The sequence below is a fragment of the Camelus bactrianus genome, chromosome 1 (assembly GCF_048773025.1).
Source record: "Camelus bactrianus isolate YW-2024 breed Bactrian camel chromosome 1, ASM4877302v1, whole genome shotgun sequence".
NCBI lineage: Eukaryota > Metazoa > Chordata > Mammalia > Artiodactyla > Camelidae > Camelus > Camelus bactrianus.
The window spans coordinates 51,285,445-51,313,099 of record NC_133539.1 but is presented as its reverse complement, the minus strand read 5'-3'; the positions used below and the strand labels follow the sequence as shown (position 1 = coordinate 51,313,099).

Genomic DNA, 27,655 nt, shown 5'->3' with positions numbered 1-27,655 from the left:
GTCAGTTTTTATTCCATGAATCTTACAGTTCTCTTATTAGATGCATGTAAGTGTACAATTGTTATGAATTCCAGGTGGATTGACCCTTTCATTATTACAAAATCTTCTTCCTTGTCTCTAGTAATTTTTATCTTTCAGCCTATTTAGTCCGATATTACTATAGTTACTCCAGCTCTCTTTTGATCATTGTTTGCATCGTGTATCTTTTTCCATCATTTTACTTTCCATCAATTTCTATCTTTACCTCTAAGGTGTTTCTTTTAGACAGCATATAGTCAAATCATGTTTTTTTCATTCATTCTGCTTACCTCTGCCTTCTGCTAGAAGTGTTTAATCCACTTAGGTTTAACAATTTAATGTAATGTCGGCTATTTTGTAATTTGTTTTCTGTGTCTTAGGTCTTTTTGTCCCTCTATTTCTCCATTACTGCCTTCTTATGTGTTAAACAGATGTTTCTAGTGTGCCATTTTCATTCCCTTTATGTTTCTTTTACCATATTTTTAAAGTTATTTTCTGAGTGGTTACCCTGGGGGTTACAATTAACATCTTAACTTGTAACTATGGATTTTATGTTACTTCAAGTTTCTTGTTGGAATTTGAAGAGTCTAGTCAAAATTAACTCCATAAAAATAAAAAGGAGCTTTCAACTCACAAACACTGTTTAGGTACACATTGGGAGGTCGCTGTTATAACAAGCACTCACCTCTGGTGTGAACACTTACCTTGTCTAATAGTACGTTCTGCCACAACCTAAAGATACTGAGGTAACTTCTATCCCTGGCACCAAAAGATGTAAAGAAAAACTGCAAAGACAAATAATACAACAATTTTAGCATCATGGAAAAAAAGGGGAAAGTATCTGTCACAATGGTCTGCTGGCACTTGCTATGGTCAAAGCAAACTAGTAGGTCACCACTGCCTACTTCATATACTATTTTTGTTAAACTTTTTGTTACAACAGAAGAAAAACAGGTAATTGGTGCATGAACAAATTATTTTTTTAAATTGTGCCTTACACCAAATACAATTTTATCAATATTTACTAGGGAAAGGAGCTTGAAATGGGTAGCTATTTATGTTTATTGTAGTTTAACTATTAAAGTCAATCTAAGTAAACTTATGAAAAAATTAAAATTTTATTTATTCTGAACTTTGCAAAGAGATATGATATGGTGGCCATTTGAGTCAAATATACACAAACAATAAGAAAAAAAATACAAGTGGATTTCAGAGATAGATTTTTTTTAAGTATCCTAATTCAAAATTATATTATCTTCTAAAAAATCCAGAAATACCTAATCTCAACTGATTATAGATACAAAATCCCCATGTTAACACTAAACTTTGATTTACATGTTGTAGAAGAAAAACAGCATGTTTCAATCTATAATCCCATGTTGGCTTTTAGCCCTATCTCTTCCTCTGCATATAACTGATTTTTGCAAAGTCACATCATAAAATAGGATTTTATGAGAAAATATGACAAGTGGCAGCACTAAATACAGTCTCTCAGTGTACCATCTCTTCTCATCCCCCAGTTAGTGACTTTTCAGATTGGTTATTTTTAGGAATGAGAAAGCCCAGTTCTGTTTGATTTATTAAATAAAATGCCAAACAAAATTATATTTGGGGTATTTATACTTTTCATAGAAAGATTTTCAAGTAATATTTGCCAGTTAATAAATTGAAATCTTGTTTATATAATATTCTTCAAAAAGCAAAACTTTCGATAACAGGGGCCCATATATCTGGGAGCTCTTCCAAATATAATTGCATATGTAATATGGGATCTAATGATCACTATTTACTATTTACTATTTCCTTTTCTTAGACCAAACTGTTTTGCTTTTTGTATTTTAATCACCTTACAACCTTGTATGTACATATACAGATAAGAAAAATGTCATAGTCCACCACTTTTCACCACGGTATTATGCTTACTAATTCCCTCTTCTTAAACTAAAGGCCTTGCTATGGACTTTATCCTCTCTGTACAGAATCACATTTTCAGCTCTTTAACACTCCCATCTTTCTGGGTAATCTATGTAAATTGCCATCTTATTTTATTCCTTGTTAGATATGTAATTTTAAAAATTTATTAATAAATCTTGATTCAATAATAAGCTTAGTTTGGAAGGAGTTCTGGATAATGACATCTCTAAGCCGCTGGGGCACAGAATGTGTGTTAAAACCTAAGACAACTAAAAGTGCCCTGATTAACCTTCCTTTAATCACAGAGTACATGGAAGGGATAAATATTTAGTAGTGTAGACTTTTGTTCCCATGATGATGGGAAAAGAGATCACCGAATCAATATAGTGAGGTAATCCGGACAAGGGTCTCTGCAAATAAACTACCTGGGTTCATGTGCCGGCTCTACCACTTAGTTCTATGACTCTGAGTCACTTTTCTTTGGTTTCCTCATCTACAAAATGAGAATAATTATACTAGCAATTTTTTGTGAGAACTGAGAAAATATATGTAAAAAACTTAATACAGTGTCTAGAACAAGTATGTTCAGCAAATCCTAGTTGTTATCATTACTGAAGTTAAAATGCTTGACCTTGAAATTCCATTACCTATATGAGAAAGAGACACATGTGAGCTTAAGAAAGCATGGTCAGACAGTTCAGTGCAGCACTACTTGTAACAACAGAACAATGGAAATGAACTAACAGTCAAGGAAACTATGGTAAGTCCGTCCTATGAAATATACTATATAGCACTTTAATAAACAGAGATGGGCCTATCCTATGTGCTAACCTGTGATGCCAAGAGATAATGTTACACTATTTTTTAAGAAAAGAGAACTGAAGAATAACATGTAAAACACAGCATTTACTTTAAAGACAAAGCAAAACTATATGCTTATGTAGATGCATACATACACGTAAGTACAAAGGAAGAAGGTCTGAAAGGTCTGAAAAGATACATACCAAACTGATAACAGTATTTGCCTTTAAAAAAGCCAGGCAATCGGGGATTACAGGCATGGAAGTAGGATGGTAGTTTTTGAATTGTTTAATGGATTGTTAGCAATGGATATCTATGTCGACAAAAACTCAAATTAACTATCAAGCTAGAAAGAAAAGAGAGAATTTTATTTGAGCCAAACTGAGGGTTATAACCCAGGAGACAGTCTTTCAGAAAGCTCTGAGGTCTGTTCCACTGGTCAAGCATTAGAGATATGGTTAGACAAAGAATGATGTATCACATTAACAGGTTAACATTATAAATAAAGTTAATCAGAGATGTTTGTTCAGGTGTGCATGTACAGAGCAAGCCTTTAGGTCTCTGCAACTCCCTGTACAGGATGGAAAGAGAAATAGTAATCTTAAAATTACAGTGCTGACGTCTGAAGAATGGGACCATTCTTCTCAAAGGCTGGTTACATCCTCCTGCCTTGAGGAGGTCTGGTTAATGTGTAATGCAGGTGCACACCAGACACCGGGAAAGGCTCGTCCCAAATGGGTGTGTAGGTGGTTGTTATGTGTGTTTCAGTTCTGATTTAGTTTGACTGTCCTGCCATAAAGAAATTTATGATTTTTCCTCATCACATATATTAATTGTAAAATTAAGAATGTTTATTTTAGGTCTTGTTCCCTTCCCTTCCACCTAGAAGAGGAGGCGAGGGGAGGGGAAGGGCAGAGGAGCTGCAGTAGCCCAAGGCAGATTGTCAGAACCAGACAAAAATGAGAAGCGGTCTGCAGAGAAGGGCTGCCCTGTGTGGAGTGTCAGAGCCCAAGGAGGTAAGAATGACTTCCACATATGGGGGTGATCTGGAGCACAGCATGAAAACAAGGATGGGGTGAGGGGCACAAATCAGAGCCCAAGGAGGGCGACCATGGAATGGGGGAGCCTGGTGTGGATGTCCAAACCCAAGCACGCTGAACAGTGTAGCCATGGACAGGGCGCCCACCAAGGCACATCAGAGCCAGAGCGGGCAAGGGCAACGCAGTGTGATGGAATCCATGAGGAGGATTTGTGCTGGGGAGTCAGAGCCCAAGCAGGGTGAGGAGGGCAGCTGCGCACGGTGGTGGACCAGCACAGAATGTCAGAGCACAAGCAGAAGACGGAGGGCATCCCTCTGGAGCGGTGACCTGGCGCAGCGTACAGGGAAAACAGGGAGGGTGCTCGGCAGGGGGTGTCACCCCAAGCAGGGTGAGCGGAGCTCTCACGGGATGGGAGCACCCGTGTGGCAGTGGGATGGGAAGCAGCCTGACTCAAAGTGTCAGAAGCCAAGCGTGGGGAAGGAGCAGCAGGGGAGGTGAAGATGGGTTACTGATCAACGAAGTAAACATATTAAGGATAAGAAGAGGCTGGTTTGTCTCAGTCAGAGAAGGGAGCTAAATACAAAAGGAAGAAAACAAAAATGAACTCTGTGGTGTTGCACTGGAATTAGAGGTACTGGTGTGAACTGGTGATTTGTCATAGACAGACAGGTAGGTAGGTAGGTAAACACAGATGTGTAAGTGGGGATATATATGTATGTGTATTATGTGTAGGGGTGTGTAATTTATATATTCATTGTATATCCCCTTGTTCTGCCCATTAGAGGGTTCAAACAGTGACACCTCAATAGCAATGAACACACTGGCTTCTAAAAATCAGTCTCCCCTAAAAGAAACCAGGACTACTTAGAGAAATGGCTGATTCCAGGGCTGAGGCAGGGAAGGCCTATATAACATCTTATGCTAAAAACCAAGGAAATGTTCAAACAATGCTGGGAATAGTCAAAAGGACACAAGAGTCAGCTTGAGGGAGCTCCCACTGACCAAATGTGGGACAATTTTAGCGTCAAAATAAATAATAATGGCATTTATTCACTGAATAAAATAAGAAACTATGAAGTCATACTGATATAAGTAAGTGAATAAATTTAAAGTTTGATGAGGTATAGTATATTTACATAGTTTCAAAGTAGCTTACCACAAAACGCTATTACAAAGGAAAATAGTCTAACTTTACAGTAGAATCTGAAGACACCACCTCATTCAAGTGATTAAAGTGAATATCACCAGTAATGGTAGAAATTAAATCATGTACCATCTAATGGGATGCAATGGAAAGAACAGAGCATCACTTCTGTGTTATTTCTGTGAAAATTGCATGACCTAAACTTAATCATAAGAAAAAAATCAAACACAATTGAGGGACATCCTAGAAAATAACTGACCTGTAATCTTTAGAAGTGTCAGGGCACAAAAGTCAAGGAAAGACTAAGAGACTAGCCCAAAATAAGGAAATTAAAGAACATGACAACCAAATGTAACATATATTTCCAAATCGATCTATCTGTTATAAGGGATATTACTGGGATAACCAAGGAAACTGAAGGGGGTTTGAGGATTGGATGGTGATAACCATCAATGGTAATTTCTTGAATTTGATGGTGATGTTGTGGTTATATAGGAGAATGTCGTTGTTGGAAGTACATGCTAGACTATCTGGAGTGATGTCTGGGATGATGAGGCTTCAGAACGTTATTGACAACTTATTCTCAAATGGTTCAGAGGAGAAGAGTTCTCTGTACTGTACCCGGAAGTGTAGGGATGAGATCGTTTAAAAATAAAACTGAAAGTTGAAAGCTCATGTGAAAGAAACTTTACAAGATTAAAATGTATCATGACAATGATTCAATCTCGATTGTGTTTCTCTCCCCACCCCTACTCTTTCCTTTGTCTCTTTCCTCTTTTCTCTTTCACTTCATTCCTTCCTTTCTTCTATCCTCCCTTCTCCATAATTCCCTTCCATACTTTCCTGTTTTTCCTTCCTTCCTTATTTCTTTCTCATCATTATGTTTCTAATGTCACATACAAAGCCCTTACTAATTTTCCAGGTGGAGAGAGAAAGATTCTTCATACCAAGAAATGATGGATATTGTAGTGGATAATAAAAAATGATGGCAGTTAAAGAAAGTCGCCATTCTAAAAGAAGACTGTAATGATCCTGTGCTTATTTGTATGTTACCAAATCTCTGTTCACCAGAACCACTGGTTTTCATTAAGTTTCTATTGTGCACATATTATTGACTCACCAACAATCACAGAATTATTAGGGTGTTTAGAAATAATAAGGATGTTCTGATAATGCTTACCTTATCCACCTCTAATAATGAAGAAATGAAAAAACCTGGGAGAAAGTGCTCTGTAAACTATAAAGTACAAAAAATGTTAGCTGTCATTTAAAGTTAATCAGCAACCAATAAGTACACAGAAATCTAGTATTAAATACAGTGTATCTCTATTAGATATTCCTAACTCCAACAATTGCCTATATTCCCAACACTGATGACCAGTATGAGGCAGATTTTCTCCACATCATGTAATAAGGCAAAGGCAGAAACGTTTTTCACCTTTTCACCCTCTGTAACAATCTGGATAGCATTCGGGATGAGTCGAGCAGTTTTCTCCTTGGTCATGAAGGTTATGTTCTTTAAAGCAATAGAAATCTAAACACATAACAAAGAATGAAAAATTGCAAAATGCATTTCTCAGAAACATATACAACACAAAATACCAACATTACATCAATCTAATCCAGAATATTCAGGCGAAAAACCTGAAGGAGTTAATAAGCACAGGCTTACATTCTCTGAGAAAAACACAGTAAACAGACATCTTCCTTTCAGTAATTTCCTCCATCAGCTCCTATATCTAATATTAGGATACAGTGTGAGAAGACACGTGGGTGTTTATGTTCCACATTAACACATACACACAAATACACAAGCAAAATTCAGTCTGTCACATTTTATGTTCCACATTAACACATACACACAAATACACAAGCAAAATTCAGTCTGTCACATTTTATGTTCCACATTAACACATACACACAAATGCACAAGCAAAATTCAGTCTGTCACATAAGACATGATTTTGGCAGCCAAAAGGAGGTATATTCAAGCTTTTTTCAACCTGAAATCTCTTTTCCCAACTATATTAAATGTGTACAAATGGAGCTCAATGTATTAAGAAATATATATTACACACTTACACTACACATAAATATATTTGGATGTATACAAGTATAGATATATAAATACAAACTTGCTTTGAAATCTAATTACATTATTTTTAAGCTGGCTGGATACATTTCTATCTATGCAATTATCTGTATCAGCAAATCAAGTGAAAATATGTCTTACTGTAGTTTCCCATCTGAAGATGTTGCTATGGAAACAAAGCCAGTTTTCTGAAAGGTATAGTCGTCCCTGAAGCAAAATGTCCCTCTGAAGAGCACAAGCATAATCTACATACACACAAAAAAAATAAGGAACAGGTTACTTACACATACCAAAAAAATCTGGCAACTTCGTAAATCTTACGCTATTTTAACACATGGAAAGTCATCGCTCTATTCATTAGCTAATTCATTCATTCATTCATTTATCCATATACTTCAGGCACCAAACACCAGATAACCAGATATTTTGCTAGTTGCTAGGGTTACCGGAAATGGACCTCACCCTCATGGAACACTGTCTAGAGGGGAAGGCATACAATAAAAAGAAAATACAAAAATAAGTATAATGATCAAAATGTGGACAAAGCTGAGACCATATAACAAGGGGTGTACAGGTATGAGGGATGAGGTAGGGAGAGAATATTCAGAAAAGTTCTCCAAAAATGTGATCTTTAAGCTGAGATCTAAAGATCAGTAAAGGGTCAGCTGGACCATGCTGGAATAGCATGTGCAAAGGCCCTGTGGTATGGGGGGAAAACAGCACCTTTGCGCAACTATACAAAGACAGATCTCTTTCACTAGAGAAGCTGGAGAAGCTAGATCATGTAAGGTTTCACAGGCCATGGCAGACTCTGGACTTTATGAAAAGCCATCAGTGAATTTTAAATGGAAGGGACATGGTCAGATGTAAATTATTAAAGACTACTTCAATCACACTGTGAGAATGACTTCAGATAAATCCACTGGAAATCCAGGGGGAAACTGATGATGACTCAGACCAGGAGAGGACAGTGCTAGAGAAAGAAGTAGTTAGATTCAGAGGTATTTAAGGGGTAGTACTGATGGGGAATTGGTAGCTAATTAGATACTGGGTAAGGGTAAAGGAAGGAGCAAGGATAACTAAAAATTGTATACATTTTAAGTTACTTTCAAATTTGATCCTCCCTACCTCAGCACAAGCGTCCAGCAAAATCAAGAGTGCTCTGAAAAATGCCAGTGCCTACCAACAAGTTAATACCATGCCTCTAAGATGAAGATCTGGCTCTGCGGCTAATGTAAACAGAATTGCTAAATTACTGGTAATACAAGATATAAAGAGCTTCTATGAGGAGATTTAGGCTAACAGAAAATTTTTAAACTATATAAAATGATTAGCAATTTTAGGAAAAAGTTATTGTGGTTATGAACTTCAAAATATTTAAATGTGGTCATGTTAAATTTCTAAGCAAATACTAAAAATTGAGCAAAGGAATTCAGTCTTTCACAATGCTTCCTTCAGCAAAATAAAACTGAGATGCCACCAAACAAACAAACAAAAAAATCCTAGTAAATAATTGAGCAAATTGAGTTACCCATTTACTAGTATGTATCTCTAAAACAGGGGTTAGGCTAAAGGTCACTTGAGGTATCCTGAAATTTTTGTCTAAATCACTGAAACATTTTATTAATTAGATGCTTCTCAACCATCATATCAGAAATACTTGGCAGATTTATTAAAATACAGATAATAGCTAGGCCCCTTCCCCAGAGTTTCTCATTAAATATGTCTGGGCTCAGACAAAGAGTCTGCCGTTACAGCAAGGTCCCAGGTGACGCTGAAGTTGCGAGTCTGTGGACCACACTTGGAGAACCACTGCACTATTTTACATTAACTCTATTCACAGCCACACTAACTAACTGGATTATTTCAACTGAAGACTATTTGATATAGATTGACAGACTTTTCTCAGTAGTTTTTTAAAAACAGTCTCCCTAAAACAGGTGTGTTTTGTTGCAATGTACTTATACCTCTCTAAAATTGATTTTTTGTAAAATGGCTTCCTAGCAATATGTCCTAAGCAAAAAGTGGAAAATTTTTTTTAAAAAGCAGAAGGATTTTACTTTTTTTTTTTGCTCTCAATTTCCCTACAGATAAACAAACATGCACCACAGTAATAATCAGCACTTCAGAAGGCAACATTCTACCTGACTTGAGTCATATTAACAGTCTGATTCATCTACAATGGAATAAGAAAATAACGTGTGTCAAAAATTGCTTTATGGATTTTATAACTTTATTATTGGTGGTTGGAAAGTTAGAATTACATTAAGAAAATTAACCAAGCAACATACGTCACTTTAATGTGTGTGTTAACATCAACTCACAAGTTATCACATGATCAACTTCAGCACAACTGAATAGCTCCAACCCTTAAAGATTTACTTTAATAACTATAACAAAGAATACACTGGAAACATGTAAGTGTTACAGGAATACAGATGGAGTGAATCAGCACCATATACTTCCACAGTAAGCTTGCACAATAAGTAGTATACACATATTTAAATGAACAAGATGCACTATTCAGTTTTACAGAAGAATTTAGGCATATCTACATGAGGGAAATGACAATGAATTAAGAGAATATGTTTTTTAAACAATCATGTCAGGAAATACATATCCCAAAATATTCTTTCCTAGCAGCAATCATCTTTGGTAGCCCAATGAAGCTGATACAGCTTAAGACTCTTTGGAACAACATTTTTAGGACTGCTTTGAGATTTAGTACACAAAATACAAAAGATAATCATCCTCATTTTTTATACCTGATGTTGATTTTTTTTCCTTTGCTTTTTACCCGAGAAAACTGTAAAGGTAAATACAAATTGAAAAAGAAAAAACTTAATTTTCCCTGGTGAAAAGAGAAAAAGACTCTCCTCCTCTCTTAGAGTATTTTCTCTAGAAAACTTGAAAATTCTTTCTCTGCACCTTTGAGATGCAAATCTCTTTAAAAGCAAAAGAAGCCTCCTGCCAATTTTATAACACAGGTAAGTTTTCTCCAGGACCTGGGAGCCATCTCTTTCAAATGTAAACATCAGTAAAGATATGACCCATTTCTGTCAGTGGGTGGGAGCCTAACTTCTGAGGGCACCTGGCTCCAAGTTGCAAAACTAACTTGCAACATTAAGATGTGAGTTTTTTTTTCCTTTGGATAAAGTCAATCAGCTAACACAGTCGCCCCAATTACCTGGTGAATTTAAGATGAACTGATGTGACATATGGTGCTGTCAAGTCCTCTTTCTTGAGGACTAGTTATCATTTATCTTTAGAACATGTGTAATGGGTTGTATCCACCTGCCTATATAAAAGGGAAAGATTTCTTTCCGCCTTTACAGTCTCTTGCAGATCCCCTGTGATGCACATCACATTCTAAATTAATGTTTATTCAATAATAAAGCAAAGTGTTTCCTTTCTCTTTTACTTTTGTTAGAGAGGTTTTCTGGGTTGGCAGGATATTTTGTTTTTAATTATATTTCCCCAACACAACATTTTCCAGCATGAAAATCTAGGTTCTTCACTCATTTAATCAGAGAAATTAAAAAATGTTTTGAGCAATAACATCACTGAAGTAAGCATCTGTTCCTTCCAAGGTGAATACATTCAAAACGATAAACATACTTAGAAGTGTAAACACTTATTTTAGTACAAAACTAGTACATAGACCTTCTTGATGAAGTTGACATGGGTTTACTTCCCCTCCTTCTCCAAAATTCCTTTGAAATGACAGGGAAGACGTATAAAAGAGATTCGATTTATAACAATGCTGAGGGGTGGGTATAAGAACGGTACATAAGCCAACTAGCAGTTCTAATACATTCTTAGAAGACAGAAAGTTGATACTAATGGATAAACCAAACAGAAAGCCTCAGCTCAAAAAACATACCAGAGAAGTCTGCAGTAGAGACAACAGCCACCCTTCCCTGTGCCACCGCAGAGATTCCACACTTAGAATCAGCAGGTACAAAGAGGGCTGGTTAGACCAGGGACAGGTATCGGGTACCTGACCGGTGAGCTCCATGTGGGAGAGTCAGCCACACTCACGTCCTCCAGCAAGGTGGAGTTCCTATAGCTTTGCAGCCTCAGCATCATTTGGTGTTGTCAGTTGTTTTCATTTTTAATTTTAGCAGTTCTATTAGGTATGTCGTTTATTTAACTGCGCTTTTAACTTGCATTTTCCTGTAACAAATGATAGTGTGCAATTTTTCATACACTTATTTGCCACCCATATATCTCCTCTGGTCAAGTGTCTGCCCATTTTTTACTAGATTGTTTGTGTTCTTACTATTAACTTTTAAGAACAGTTTCTATTCTGGATAGAAGTGGGTTTTTTTTTTTTTTTCAAATCAGATAACAACTATTTTCTCCTCGTTTGTGGCTTGCTATTTTCACTCTTCATACAGCATCTTTTGCATAGCAGAAGATTTTAATTTTCATAAAGTGCAATTTATCAGTTTTTCCTTGTATGAATCATGCTTTTGGTGCTGCATATAAAAAGTCACTATCAAATCCAAAGTCACAGAGATTTTCTCTAGAAAAACCCAGATGTTTTCTTGTAGAAGATCTACAGTTCAATGTTTTATATTTATTCATGTAACTGATCCATTCTGAGGTAATTTCTGTATAAAGTGTGAAGTAAACATCAAGGTTCATTTCTCCGCATATGGACATCTAATTTGTTCTAGCACCATTTGTTGAAAAAACTAAATCTTCTCCATTGAATTGCCTTTGTTGCACCTTTGTCAAAAATCAGTTCACAGTATTTGTATGATTTTATATCTGGGCTTTTTTCTGTTCCGTTGATCTAAATGTCAATCCTTTGGCAAATCGCAGACTGTCTTGATTACTGTAGCTTCATAAGTCTTGAAATTGAGTAATGTGTGTCTTCCAGCTTTGTTCTTCTTTTTCAGAATTGTTTTGGCTATTCTAATTCCTTTGCTTTTCCATATAAATTTTAGAATCAGTCTGTTCCTTCATCCACAAAAAAGCTTGCTGGGATTTTTCACTTGAGAGAATTAAGACCTTAACAATATTGAGTCTTCCAATCTAAAAACATTTATTTAGACTTCCAATATCAATACATTACAGTTGTCAGCATATAAAGCCTGCGTATTTGTTAGATTTATACTTAAGTACTTCTATTATTGGGAGGTTCTGATGTAAACTGCATATTTTTAATTCCAATTGCTCATCACTCGTATAAATGAATATGATTCTCTTTTACCCTCAAATGATCTTCAATCCTGAGACGTGACTAAACTCACTCATTAAATCTAGAACTTTTTTTGTAGATTATCTGAGATTTTCTACATGAATAATCATGTCTATTTCCAATAAAGTTAGTTTTTTTCCCTATTTTTCTAATCTGTATATGCCTTTTATTTCCTTTCAAGTGTATTGCACTTACTGCACTTATGACGTCTAGTATGATGCTGAGTAAGAGGAGTGAGAGAGTACATCTTTGCCTTCTTTCTAATTTAAGGTGCAAGGCATCCACTCGTTCATTATTAAGTAAGCTGTCAGATGTAGCTTTCTCATAGTTAATTCTAAGGAGGGTTGAAGAAGTTCTATCCCTAACTTGCTGAGAGTTTAATTATGAATGAATGTTGAATTTCATAAAATACTTTCTCTGCATCTATTGAGATGATCACGTGGTTTTTCTTTCCTTTTTTTTTTTATTGAGTTATAGTCATTTTACAATGTTGTATCAAATTCCAGTGTAGAGCACAATTTTTCAGTTATACGTGAACATACATATATTCATTGTCACATTTTTTTTTCGCTGTGAGCTACACATGGTTTTTCAGTTAGTCTGTTAAGATGATAAATTACATTGATTGATTTTTTGGGGGTTTTTTTGTGTGTGTTGCACTAGTCTGGAATTCCTGGAATGAACCTCACTTGGTCATGAACCACAATCCTTTTAATAAACTGATGAATTTCAATTGCTAATATTTTGTTTCAGCTTTTCATTTCTATGTTCATGACAGCTATTGGTCTTTCTTTCCTTGGAATGTTTTTGTCTGGTTTTGGGATTTTCCTAATACTAGTCTCATAAAATGAGTTGGGAAGTGATCCTTCTTATTTTTGGAAGGGAAGATAATAGTTTTTCCATAAATCGTTGATAGATTTCACCACCGACATTATCCAGGCCCAGAGGTTTGTTTTCCTTTCTTTCTTTCTTTTCTTTTTATTTTTTGGAAGGTTTTTAAGCTACAGATTCAACTTCTTTAATTCAAACTATTTGTTTCTTCTTAGGTTAGGTTTGGTGGTTTGTATTTTTTAAGGAATTAGTCCATTTTATCTGTTGCCAGCCATAAAAAAGCTACAGACTAAAGGGAACTTGATGAAAGATGAGGGGTGAGAGGATATTTAAAATATATGAAAGACCACATAAGCCAGCTTTACTCCAAGGTCACTGGAATACCATCCATGAAGGGTTTTGATCTGATCAGATCTGCACTGTAGAAAAACCTCTAAAGCTGCAGTACCAAATAGATTAAAGGCATGGAAAGCTAGGGCAGAGATCAGTTAAAGGCTTCTGTAGCATATACTAAATTTTATTTCCAGATAATATTTTATATACATAAAATATGTATATTTTTAGTTGTCTTGGCAACTCAAACTCAACATGTTCCAAATTAAAATACTTGTCTTCCTCCAAGATGTTACATCTTCCTTTGTACTACTTCTGTATCTTGTTAAAACTGCTCATGTCACCCTGAATCTTAGTGATTTTTTTATATGTCTGCTCTCCCACCAGACTGCAAGTTCTTCAGAAACAGCATGTGTCTGGCACATAATGAGTGCTAATAAATGTTTATTGAACTAAGTTATAAGGTACAATATTGTGGATCTGAAATAATACTGAGTTGTTTTAATAAATGAAAGGTTAAAGTTAGGACATTCTGTTTCAGAAGACAGTGATCCAATATATGGTTAAAGCTAAGAACTTAAAGGCACTTGTACAGAATGATCCCAATGTTATATTTTAATTTTATAGGTGTGTGTGTCATTGACATTATTTCTGAATAATACAATTGTAAGTGGCTTTGGATTTCTACTTTGTAAATGTTGATATTTTCCAAGTTTTACACAATGAACAAGTTTATTATAACAGTGAGGAAAAATATAAAATGTAAATTTTTGAAAACATATATACACACTAAAAGATGTTCAGAAATTTGTCTATAAAATATTAAACAAAATTACACATAGGTAGTAGGATCACCAATGATTTTCAATGTTTTATATATATTTTTCTATATGGCTTTAATGCTTTATCATGAGTATGTATCACTGTATCATCTGATTAATTTTTTTTAAGAAAGCAGTGATGAATTTAATACATTTCATAAAGTTTTCCATGAAAAGTCATTGATTTCAAGTGACAAACTGGCAAGAAACATTTGCAATACACATGAAAACACATATTTTTTAGCATCTAACAAGCTATTACAAATTAAGAAAAAGAAAAATATCCACTAGGAAAAAAATGGGCAAAGTTTATGAAGAGAAAGTTTCATAGAAAAAGAAATACAAATGGTTTATAGACAGATATTCAACCTCGCTCATAATTAAAGAAATGCATATTTAAATGCCATTTCTACCTACCAAATTTTGCCTAAGCAAAGTTCCTGTGGTGTGGCACAACAGGAAGTCACCTATGCTGTTGATGAGAATAAATATTGGTGTAGCCTTTTTGAAGGACAATTTGGCAATAATGTAAACCTTTTAAATGCTCATTACCTTTTTATCACAATTCCACTTCATGTAATTTATCCTACAATACATGTGGCACATGTGTGCCAAAACAAATAGACGAGAAGTTTCAGTGTAACACCAGTAGTAGTAGTGAAAGACAGGAATCAATCAAAATGTCCATCAGCAGGGGATTTGTTAAACAAATTATGGTACAAAATTCATTCAGCTGACTACTAGGCAGCCATTAAAAGAATGAACTAGATCCATAAGTAGTGCTAATAGAAAGAGCTCTAAACAAGATTGAAAACAGTAAGAAGAGTGTGCACCTGTTTAAGTTCTGTTAGGAATATATGTACATTCTCCTTGTTATACATGCAGAAAATTTCTGGAAATATATATAAGAACTTGCTAAAAGTGGCTACTACTCAAGAAGAAGGTCAGAGTGGTCTTGGTTGGAAGGGCCATGCACTTTTCACCATACACTCTTATGCCATATTTGAACATTTTCTCATGAGACTATTACTTCCCAATGTTTTTAAAAGTTGTTTTAATTCATTACTATGATATTTAAAGAACTGAACTCTCTAGAAATTCAGTTACACTGAACTGAATATTGACCAACAGCAGCAGAAATTTGAGAAACTCCCATGAATAAATGGTTTAAATGAAGTATACACTAAAACTAAAACCTTGCTCTTCATTTTGATTGTAAAGAATCTATATTATGCTTATATGCAAAATAAAGCACTTCTGTAAGAACTATAACTAAGTTTTCCTCTTAAAGCTTATTTCAAAAAAACTACCTGAAAGATTACATGAGTAATGATAAAGCCTTAAAAATTTATAAAAAATGCTCTATAACCGTTAAGGAGCACCTTTTTCTGAGGAAAGGTAATATATATTAAACATCAAATTTAAAATTTCCCCATAAAACCACACGAAATAAGCACCAGAAGAAACTGACAAATAATTTCCTCTTAGGTCCTAGTGATTACAGTTGACCCTTGAATAACGTGGGTTTGAATTGTGCAGGCCCACATATATGTGAACTTTTTAAAAATAATAAATACTCCAGTACTACACAATCTGTGATTGGTTGAATCTGTGGATGTGGAACCACAGACACAAAGGGACAGTGGATATGGAGGGCTGACTGTAAGTTATACATGGATTTTTGACTCTGCAGAGTCAGCGCTCCTAACCCCCTCAATGTTCAAGGGTCAACTGTACTTAGTATTTCAGAAATCACTCCTCCCCAAATTACAACTCAGTTTTACATTGCCTAATTACAAATAACAAGATGCTGCTTATATTGAAAAACAATTTCTGTTGAGTATAAAGACTTAAACTTTCTACAAATACTGTCACTCATGAGCTCTATTTTGATGAAGTAGTAAAGTGGTTTTTTGTAACTTCCTGTCTTTTTTACCTGCTATCAGCTTCTCTGTATCAGGTAGGTGTGTGAACTGTCTTTTATACTCCTCATTCCTGTCTTTATAGGTGGAACTTGAAATCTGCAACATAAAAAGATTAATTTTCTGTTTAATTATAATCTTCATTAAATGAACTATAGTCTCTTACAAAATAACAGTAAAATGGACTTTAAAATTATATGCTTTTTATGCAATATTTTGTATGCCTTTATATGAAAAACCACATTTTAAAAAACACTTCAAAAAACACCAAAAGAAAGCAAAGGATGCTTCCAGGATGATGGAATGAGGAGTTCAGCAAATCTTCTCTGTAAAATCAAATATATAGCTGAAAAAAAAAACTTGTCAAAAAACAATCATCTCAAATGACTGGAAACTGACCAAAGGCATACAATCAGCTGAGAAATATGTTCTCATGAAAATCTACTGAAGTTGTGTGTGAACATCAGAAGTCTGTGACACTGTTTTCTGCCTGCTCCCATTACCCTTCCTCCCCCACCAGTTAATTCAATGTAGTAGTTCTACAAAAGTGGAACAGGCCATGAAAACTAGCAGCTATGGTGACAGAGGGAGGCTGAGATGATTCAGAGTGGAAAACAGAAACCTATGCCCAGAAGTAAAAGGAAAAATTCTGAAGCTATCCAAGTAAGTGCAAGGTTGAAGTTTCAACTAGGACAAAAAACAAGTAGACTGTCAGATTAGTAAGGGGCTTAACAGAGAGATCTTGGAGGAGAGACAGCCATAGATGAACTTGATAGACTCTCCATGTACTTAGCTAAACAGAGACTACAGGCATGTGTAACAGAGAGTGGAGAAATCCCAAACTATCCACGCATTCCTGGTTGGAGATACAAGAAGTCTCAGGGGAACATAAAAACTGGGACAAACTTGAAAAATGACCTGAACTTCAAATACATTACCCAATTACCCAATACACAGATCTGTCAGCAGAAGGGAAAAGCCTTACTGGCTCTATGTGTTTGAGCACTATTTCTGACCAATCATTAGCTGACATAAAAGGTGACCACAGGAAGCCAGTCTTAACAAGAAAACAACAATAATAATAAACTGAGCAAAGACATTCTCTTCCACATAATTTTACAGATTTACTCTACACAAGTTACTAAACAAAAATCGGCAATGACAAGCTTTAGGGGCATAAAAAATTCAATCAGAATCCACAATTGCTACAATATATTATCTAAGCTGTCCAATTTTCAACAAAAATTATGAAATATGAAAAGAAATAGGAAAATGTGATTCATACTAAGAAAAGAAAAAAGCAGGCAATAGAGTCCTTCATAGTACCCAGATACGGATTTAGCATCAAAAAACATCAAAGCAGTTATTAACAATATTTTCAAAGAACTGATGAGAATAATGTTTAAAGAATTAAGGAAAAGTATGACAACAATGACTCCACAAGTAGAGAATCTCAACAAATAGATCTTTTTTTAATTTTAAAGAAACAAAATGGACATTCTGGACTTGAAAATGATAATCACCAAAATAAAAAATTCATGAGAGGGGCTCAACAAAAGATTCAAAATGGCAGAGAAAGAATCAATAAATTGAAAATAGATTAGTAAAACTTAACCAATTTGAAGAACAGAGATAAAATTTTGAAAAAAATAAAGAAGAGACTCAGAGACCTGTGGCAACATTAACTGAATCAAAATACATGTAATGGGAGTATCAGAAGGAAAGGGAGGCAGGAAAAGGTGAATAAATCGTAGCCGAAATATTCAAAATTTGATGAAAAACAGTGCATATATCAAAGAAGTTCAATGAACCCCAAATAGGATAAAGAAAAGAGATTCACACTTAGACATATCACAGTTTAAATTGTTGAAAGACAGAGGACAACTTGGAAGCAGCAGGAGAAAAATGACTCATCACATAAAGGTGAAAAACAGTATGAGTAACGGCTGTCTTCTCATCATAAACAATGGAACACCTGCCTTGTAAGAAATACTAAAGGAATTCCTTCAGGCTGCAAGGAAATAACACCATATAGTGACTCAAATTCATAAGAAGAAGTGAGGGCAAGGGTATAGCTCAAGTGATAGAGCACATGCTGAGCATGCATGAGGTCCTGGGTTCAATCCCCATTATCTCCTCTAAAAATAAACAAACCTAATTACCTCCCCCTACAAAAATAAAAAAAATAATTATTAAATAGTAAGAAGAAGTGAAGAGCACCAGAAGTGGTAGTATGGGACAAGTATACAAGAGAATACAAATCTATTTTCCAGTTTTTCTCTTAACATCTTTAAGACCTAAGAGCCTGCAAAGTAATAATTATAGTATTGTTTGGTTTATGAAATATATAGATGCAATGTATGTATAATATGATAACACAAAGTTAAATTTACATGAAATATGTAAATTTTATGTAGATGTTGAAATAGATATAGATATATAATTATACAAAGTAGGGGAGAGATACTGGAGCTAGGTTAGAGCAAACGTTTAATACTTCAGCAGAATTAAAGTAGTAATCTGAAGTATACTGTGAGAAGTTAAGATGTATACTGTATTCCCTCAAGCAATGTTTCTAATGATAAATGTATACACAACTAACAACAGAGTCCCAAAACACATAAAGCAAAGACTGACATGACACGATTGAAAAAAACAGATCCATCAACAGCAGCTGGAAATATCAATAATCCATTCTCAGTAACACATAGAACCACTAGACAGGAAACCAGCAAGGATATAGAAGACTTTAACAACATTATCCAGCCATTTGCAACAACATAGATAGAACTTAAGAGTATTATGCTAAGTGAAATAAGCAAGACAGAGAAAGACAAATTCTGGTGGTATCACTTTTATGCAGAATCTAAATAAAAAGTCAAACTCACAGAAACAAACAGTCGAAAAGTGGTTGCCAGGGGTTAGGGGTATATGAAAGAAGAAAAGTTTGGTAAAATGGTACAGACTTTTAGCTAGAAGATGAATAAGGTCTGAGGATCTAATGTAGAACATGAAGACTATAGTTGATAACCCTGCATTGTATAACCAAAATTGAAATTTGCTAAGAGAGTAGAACTTAAATGTTCTCACTCACACAAAAATAATAATAATATTAATGGATGTGTTAATTAACTAGATGGGAGATATCCTTTCACAATGTATATTACATCAAATCATGATGTACATTCTCAATAGTTTGTAATTTTGTCAATTATACCTTAGTAAAGCTGGAGGGGAAAAAAACATTATCCACCCAACTATACCTAACTAGCATTTTATAAAACACTCTATTCAACAGCTGCAGAACACACATTTTTTTCAACCACACATTGAACATCCTCCAGGATAGACAATATGAAAACACGTTTCAATACATTTTAAAGGATTAAAACCATACAAAATATGTTCTCTGTCAACAACACAATAAAATCAGAGATCAATAACACAGGGAATAACAGAGCCCAGCTTCAAGTCATCTTAATCCTTAAAACTGGAAAAAGGCAATCTCAGACTGCATGACAGAACACAGGCATATGCTGGAGATATTGCAAGTTTGGTTCCAGGCTACCACAATAAAGCAAATATCTCAATAAAGTGAATCACATGAATTCTTTGGTTTCCTAGTGCATATAAAAGTTATGTTTACACTCTACTGTAGTCTATTAAGTATGCACTAGAATTATATCTTGAAAAATAATCTATATACTTTAATTTTAAAACACTTATTGCTAAAAAATGTTATCATCTAACAACACAGGGTTGTCACAAACCTTCAATTTGTGAAAAATGCAGTATCTGTGAAACACTCTAAAGTCAAGCACAATAAATCAAGGTGTACCTGTTTATGAAAATCCCCTCCAGTAAAGACAACATCATGCTAGGACTCAAAATGTTTCTATAAAACCATTAGCAAAACAAAATGATAACCTACGGAATGGGAGAAAATTTTTGCAAATGAAACTGACAAAGGCTTGATCTCCAGAATATATAAGCAGCTCATATGACTTAATAAGAAAAAAACAAACGACCCAATTCAAAAATGGGCAAAAGACCTAAACAAGCAATTCTCCAAGGAGGAAATACAAATGATCAATAGGCACATGAAAAAATGCTCAATATCACTAATTATCAGAGAAATGCAAATCAAAACTACAATGAGGTATCACCTCACACCAGTCAGAATGGCCATCATTCAAACGTCCACAAATGACAAATGCTGGAGAGGCTGTGGAGAAAAGGGAATGCTCCTACACTGCTGGTGGGAATGCAGTTTGGTGCAGCCACTGTGGAAAACAGTATGGAGATTCCTCAAAAGACTAGGAATAGATTTACCATATGAGCCAGGAATCCCACTCCTGTGCATATATCCAGAAGGAATTCTACTTCAAAATGACACCTGCACCCCAATGTTCATAGCAGCACTATTTACAATAGCCAAGACATGAAAACAGCCCAAATGTCCATCAACAGATAACTGGATAAAGAAGTTGTGGTATATTTATACAATGGAATACTTTTCAGCCATAAAAACTGACAACATAACGCCATTTGCAGCAACATGGATGTTCCTGGAGAATGTCATTCTAAGTGAAATAAGCCAGAAAGAGAAAGAAAAATACCATATGAGATCGCTCATATGTGGAATCTAAAAAAACAAAACAAAACAAAACATAAATACAAAACAGAAACAGACTCATAGACATAGAATACAAATTTGTGGTTGCCAACGGGGCGGGGGGTGGGAAGGGACAGATTGGGATTTCAAAATGTAGAATAGATAAACAAGATTATACCGTATAGCACAGGGAAATACATAAAAGATCTTGTGGTAGCTCACAGCGAAAAAAAATGTGACAAAGAATATATGTATGTTCATGTATAACTGAAAAATTGTGCTCTACACTGGAATTTGACACAACATTGTAAAAGGACTGTAACTCAATAAAAAAATGTTTCTATAAAAATAACGGAAAACACAGAAGAAAGGATAAAAGTCTGACGATACAGTCAGAAGGTCTAACATACCTGGAGTCCCAGGAGAAGAGAGAGAATGCAGTAGACGTAATATATGAAAGCACTAACGGCTACAAACTTTCCAAAGCTGATGAAAACCAGCAAATTTTCAAGAAGACCAACAAACTCTAAACAAGATCAACAAATAGAGAGCAATACTAGGATAAAGGATGTGAGTCATATTCATTGGCCAGAATGACATAAGAAGTGCTGTGAAGAATCCTGCAAGTCAAAAATTAATATGCATATGACCTTGTTGAATACTTCAAAATAACTGACTCAGAGCATCTTTATACAAAAAAAATTCCTCTAAGCAAAAATCCTAGAGGTCAGGATCCAACAGAGACATCTGGGGAAAGGATCTCATTAAAAAGTACCATTGATACCACTGTGAACGTGTCATACATTCCCCTCCTAAATTAGAGAAAGTCAGATACTGACCCACACAAAACTGCATATGCGGTTGAAGGCAATAAAACAATTAATCCTCTCTACCACTCATTAAAAAAATAATTAATTCCATTTTATAAATCAGCCTACACTTTGAGAAGCACTTACATGCAACAATTGAATAACAAGATTAGGCAATAATTAGTGTTCATAATGATGACATGTTTCATCAAGGTTCATCTAATTTTAGAGTTTCCTAAAAATGAAGATGTCAAATTTATTTTAAACGAAAATTACATAATTTATACTAAGCTAAAATTACATAATAAGGATAAAGTGTAATGAGACTAGTATATACTCTCATACTACAGCTAGGAGTGTAAATTGATACATTAAAAAAAGTTGGCTATCCATATCAAAAGACAACACATAGACTTTAATCAAGTAATTCCACTTATGGTAATCTTTTTTACTTTTTTTCTTCATTTTTTTTCAATTTCCAAATTTTAAAAAAATACCTAAAATTTATCAAAATTGAAATCATACAAAAATTATATTACAATTTTAAGTTTTACAACATGGAAACAGCGTAATTTATTCAAAATTATTTCATTCTATTTTATATTGAAGAAAAAATTTTTTTCTCATATTAGAAAGCATTTAGTCTTTCTCCATTTTAAAAAAATATTTTGAGAATTGACATATAAGATTGTGTAAGTTTGAGGTACACAGCATGTTGATTTGATACATTTATATATTGCAATATGATTACCACCATAGCATTAGCTAACAACTCCCTCATGTCCCATAATTATCATTTCTTTTTGTGGTAAGACCATTTAAGATTTAGTTTCTCAGCATCTTTAAATATATAAATACAGTATTATTAACTGTATAACTATATTCTGTGTAATTATAGTCACAATGCTGTGCATCAGATCTCCAAAACTACTCATCTTCTAAATGTAAGTTGTACCCTTTGACCAACATCTACCCAAATCCTCCCATTCCTTAACCTCTGGTAACCACCATTTTACTGTTTCCACAAGTTCAGCTTTTTTAGATTCCACGTACAGAAATATCATACAGTATTTATCTTTCTGTCTAACTTACGTCACTTAACATAATGCCCTCAAGAAGATAAGTGTTTTTTTAATTATTTTAAGTATCTGTCCTGAAAGGTCCCAATTTCTCCTTTCTCTAAAATCATTTTCAAAAACAAAATCTTCTCACTCTAAGTAATTCCAATACTTTCGGTACATAGTTATGTATGTAAACACAGTAAAATTCAGTAAGCTATCATCTTGCGGTCCAAAAATCCTAATGGCTGGCATCCAGCTAATCAAAAATGATCTGGACAGTCTCAGTGATCAGTATCTGTGGCCACTCCATAACCTCACAAGCAGGTGTTTAAAGCAGTTTTGATAGCAGATTGGAAGAAAAGAAAGTGACAAAAAAATAAAGAGTAAACTAACTTGGTACATTAGTCATAAAAGACTAGATTGTAATGTAGTAATAAGAAATCCCCAAATCTCGGTGGTTACACGAACAATGGTTTACTTCTCATTTAAATATAAATGAACATTGTGGGTTGGCGAAAGGCTTAACTTTACACTGTCCTAATACAGGGACATAAAGGCTCTACATCCGGGGACAGAAACATGGCAAATAGTGTACCGACTCTAAGGGCTTCCACCTAAAAATGACTTACATCATTTTGTTCACGTTTCATTGACAAAAAATAGCCACATGGCTACATTCATTTCAGTAACATAGAGAAACACATATCTAATATGTACACAGAAAGAAATGAAACAAAAATACTGATGGGCAGAATTAATGATTATTTAAGTTTACTGAATGGGCTAAATTAAGAATTATGGTACTACTAGAGAGGTAAATGAATCTCGTCCGAGAGCCCATTTCTCCCCAAGCAATCTCCATTCAATTCAAAAGAATATATCCACTTAGAGTGCCATGCCAACAAGACACTCACTTTTTAAAATGGAAATATAATTCACATGCCATAAAATTCACCCTTCCACAATGTACAATTCAGTGGCTTTTGGTATAATTACACAAGCTGTGCAACCATCACCACCATCTAATTCTCAAAAAATTTTATCATCCCCAAAAGAAACCCCATATCTATTAGCAGTCATTCCCCATTCCCCCCTCCACTCAGCTAGCAACCACTGATCCACTGTCTCTGTAGATTTGCTTATTCTGGAAATTTCATATAAGTGGAGCCATGGAATAATGTAGTTTTTGTGTCTCTCTTCCATCACTTAGCATAATGTATTCAAAGTACATCCATATTGTAGCATGAAACATTACTTCATTTCAGTTCATAAATGAATATTATTCTACTATATGAATATACCATATTTTATCTATGTATTCATCAATTGATGGACATGAGCTTTGTTTCCACTTTTTGGCTATTATGAATATTGCCACTATGAACATTCATGTGCAAATTCTTGTGTGACATGTTCAAGTTCTCTTGGTATAGATCTAAGAGTGGAATTGCTGGCTTATATGGTAACTATTTTTAACATTTTGAGGAACTGTCAAACTATTTTCCAAATTGGCTGTACCATTTTACATTCTCACAAGCAATGTATGAGGATTCCTGTTTCTCCACATATTCGCCAACACTTAGTGTCTGTCTTTTTCTCTACAGTCATCCTAGAGGGTATGAAACAGTATCCTACTGTACTTTTGATTTGCATTTAGATAACGATGATTGATATTGAATACCCTTTCCTGTGCTTATTCACCATTTGCATACATTTGGGAAAATGTCTATTAAATTTCTGCACATTTTAATTGGGTTAGTTTTATTTTATTATTAAGCTGTAAGACTTCTTTATAGATTCAAGTCCCTTATCAGATACTTGATCTGCAAATATAGTCTCACAGTCTGTGAGTTGTCTTTTCATTTTCTTAATGGACTCCTTGAATCACAAAAGCTTATAACTTTGATGAAGTACGATTTATTTATTTTTTTCTTTTGCCCCTTGAGCTTTTCATATCATATCTAAGAAACTATTGCCTAATACAAAGGTCATGAAGGTTTACGACTATGTTTTCTTCTTCTAAAAGTTTTATCATTTTAATTCTTACATTTAGGTCTATGATCCATTTTGAATTTTTATATGTAGTATGAAATAGGGGGTCCAAATTTGTTCCTTTGCATGTAGATATCTAATTGTCCCAACATCATTTGTTGAAAAAGACTATTTCCCTCAGAGAATTATTTTGGCACTTTTGTCAAAGATCAATTGACCATATATGTGAGTTTATTTCTAGACTCTCTATTCCATTCCATTAATCTAAGATTATTAAAATAAGATGGCTAGCCTTACTATCAGGGCCACATTGTCTTCATTACAGTAGCTTTGTAGTAAGTTTTGAAATCAAGATGTTTGCATCTTCCAATTTTGTTCTTTTTCAAGATTCTCCTGGATACTCTTGGTCCTTGCATTTTCATAGTCAGCTTGTAAATTTCAAAAAAAGTTGGGATATTGATAGGGATGGCACTGAATGTGTCGATCAGTTTGAGAAGTATTGCAATCTTAATATTAAATCTTCCAATCCATGAACACAGGATATCTTTTCACATTTCTTTATGTAATTTAAAATTTCTTTCATGAGGCTTTGTAGTTTCAGTGTCCATGTCTTTAATTCTTTTGTTATATTTATTCCTAAGTATTTTATTCTTTTGATGCTATTATAAATGGAATTCTTCCCAAAATTTCACTTTCAGGTTGTTCAATGCAGCGTATAAAACCAATTAATTTTGGTTTTAGAATCAGGGTAATACTAGCCTCAGTGAATGACTTAGGAAGTATTCCTCCTTTTTTTTTTTTTTTTTTTTTTAAATGGAAGAGCTGTTGAAGGATCTGTGTTAGTTCTTCTACACATGTGGTAGAATATGCCTGTGAAACCATCTGGCACTAAGCTTTTCTCTGTGAAGTGTTCTTATTTTGGTTTGGTTTCTTTAGTAATTCAATCTCTTTGCTTGTTACAGGTCTATTCAGATTTTCTATTTCTTCTTGAGTCTTTCAGAGGTTAGTGTTTTTCTAGGAAGCTGTCTTGTTCTTGTAGGTTCTCTAAGGTATTATTTTCAAATGCGTTAAGTTTAGCAAAACTTTAAAGACTGGTAATATCAAGTGTATTGGACCATAAACCAATGTTAGGCTACTTTGTCTACACTGAAAGTCTGTTGTTTACTGTAGCCATCTTCATTAATTATCTTAGCTAGATATTTTAGATAACTTTACTGCAGCTTCACTTTGGATTTTGATGTCACAGAGATGGCTTCCTTTCTTAAACCTCATGAAACAACCTCTGTTAGTTTCAAACTTTCCTTCTGCAGCTTCCTCCCCTCTCTCAGCCTTCACTGAGTTGAAGAGAGTTAGGGCCTTGCTCTGGCTTAAGGGAATATTGTGGTTGGTCTGATCTTCTATCCAGACCACTGAAATTTCCTCCATATCAGCAATAAGGCTATTTCATTTTCTTATCATTCGTGTGTTCCCTGAAGTAGCACTTTTAATTTCCTTCAAAAAATTTTCCTTCACATTCACAACTTGGCTAAATGATGCAAAAATCTTAGCTTTCAGCCCCTCTCAGCTTTCCACATGCCGTCTTCACTAAGCTTAATCATTTCTAGTTTTTGATTTAAAGTGAAAGATGTCTCTTCCTTTCACTTGAACACTTAGAGGCCATGTCAGGGTTATTAACTGACCTAATCTCAATAGTGTGTCTAAGGGAATAGGGAGGCCCAAGGAGAGGGAGAGAGATGGGGGAACGGCAGCTCAGTGGAGCAGTCAGAACACACAAAACACTTACTGATCAAGATAGCTTTCTTACATGGGCGTGGTTCACAGCGCTCCCAAATCAATTACAACAGTAACATCAAAGATCACTAATCACAGATCACCATAACAAATATAACAATGAAAAGGTTTGAAATGTTGTAAGAATTACCAAAACATGACACAGAGACATAAAGTGAGCAAATGTTGGAAAAATGGTACCAATAGACTTGCTCAACAGTGTTGCTACAAACCTTCAATGTGTAAAAAAAAAAAAAGATGCAATGTCTGTGATGTGCAATAAAGCGAAGCACAATAAAATGTAATATGGCTGGATTCTAAAATTTAAATTTATATGGAAGGACCCTTTTCACGATAAAAAACACTCAGCAAGAAGTCAAGAACGCAGAGAAATTAGATCACTCACACTTTGCTAGTGGGAATGTAAAATGGTACAGCAACTCTGGGCAAGTTTGGTAGTTTCTTAAAAACTAAACACATAACTATCAGATGACCCAGCAATTGCACTCCTGGGCATTTATCCCAGAGGAAAACGTATGTTCACACAAAAACCTGTACACAGATGTTTATAGCAGCTTTAGTCATCACAGTCAAAAACTGGAAACAGCCCAGATGTTCTTCAGTGGATGAATGGTTAAACTGTGATACATCCATACCATGGAATACTACTCAGCATTAAAAAGGAATGAACTGTTGGTACATAAAGCAAAATGGATGGATCTCCAGGGAATTATGATGAGTGAAAGTAACCAATATAAAATATTACATAACTGTATGATTCCATTTATATAATACTCTTGAGATGACATAATTATAGAAATGGAAAACAGATTTGTGGTTGCCAAGGGTTAAGTAGGGGCAGGGAGCAGAAAGAGAGTGGCAGTGTCTATAAAAGGGTTGTGTCTATAAAAAGGATTCTTGCTGCGATGGAAATGTTCCATATCTTGACCTTATCAATGTCGATATGCTAGCTGTGATACTCTAGTACAGTTTTTCAGGATGTCACCATTAGGCAAAACTGTTTAAAGGATACAGAGTATCTCTATGATTTCTTACAACTACATGTGAATCTAAAATTATCTCAAACTACAAGTGAAAAAAAAAGTAAAAGATGGAAAGGTTGGTAGGGTTTAAATAAAGTGTTAATCCTATGTGAGAGGTGACAATGTTTGAAGGACTATTAAGGCTGATTCAGATGTCAATACCCCATACCCTTCTTTGTACTGCCTACCATTAGGCATTATACTACTCATTAACATATTGACCAGAGAAATAGTGCAATT

At 34.6% G+C, this 27,655-nt stretch overlaps 1 protein-coding gene across 4 annotated transcripts in view; it reads right to left on the bottom strand.

The window, feature by feature from the left end:
• GRAMD1C (GRAM domain containing 1C) overlaps positions 1-27,655 on the bottom strand; it is an 86,788-nt gene that overhangs the window by 47,279 nt on the left and 11,854 nt on the right. For 3 of the 4 annotated variants that reach the window (XM_074363785.1, XM_074363777.1, XM_074363768.1), the window contains 5 exons: positions 16,140-16,224; positions 7,151-7,254; positions 6,356-6,451; positions 6,098-6,154; positions 723-803 (listed from right to left, as the gene is read on the bottom strand). In XM_074363785.1, the coding sequence (XP_074219886.1) occupies positions 723-803; positions 6,098-6,154; positions 6,356-6,451; positions 7,151-7,254; positions 16,140-16,224 (423 nt within the window). The remainder of the gene's footprint in view (positions 1-722; positions 804-6,097; positions 6,155-6,355; positions 6,452-7,150; positions 7,255-16,139; positions 16,225-27,655) is intronic. The other variant, XM_074363774.1, reaches the window with a different exon arrangement.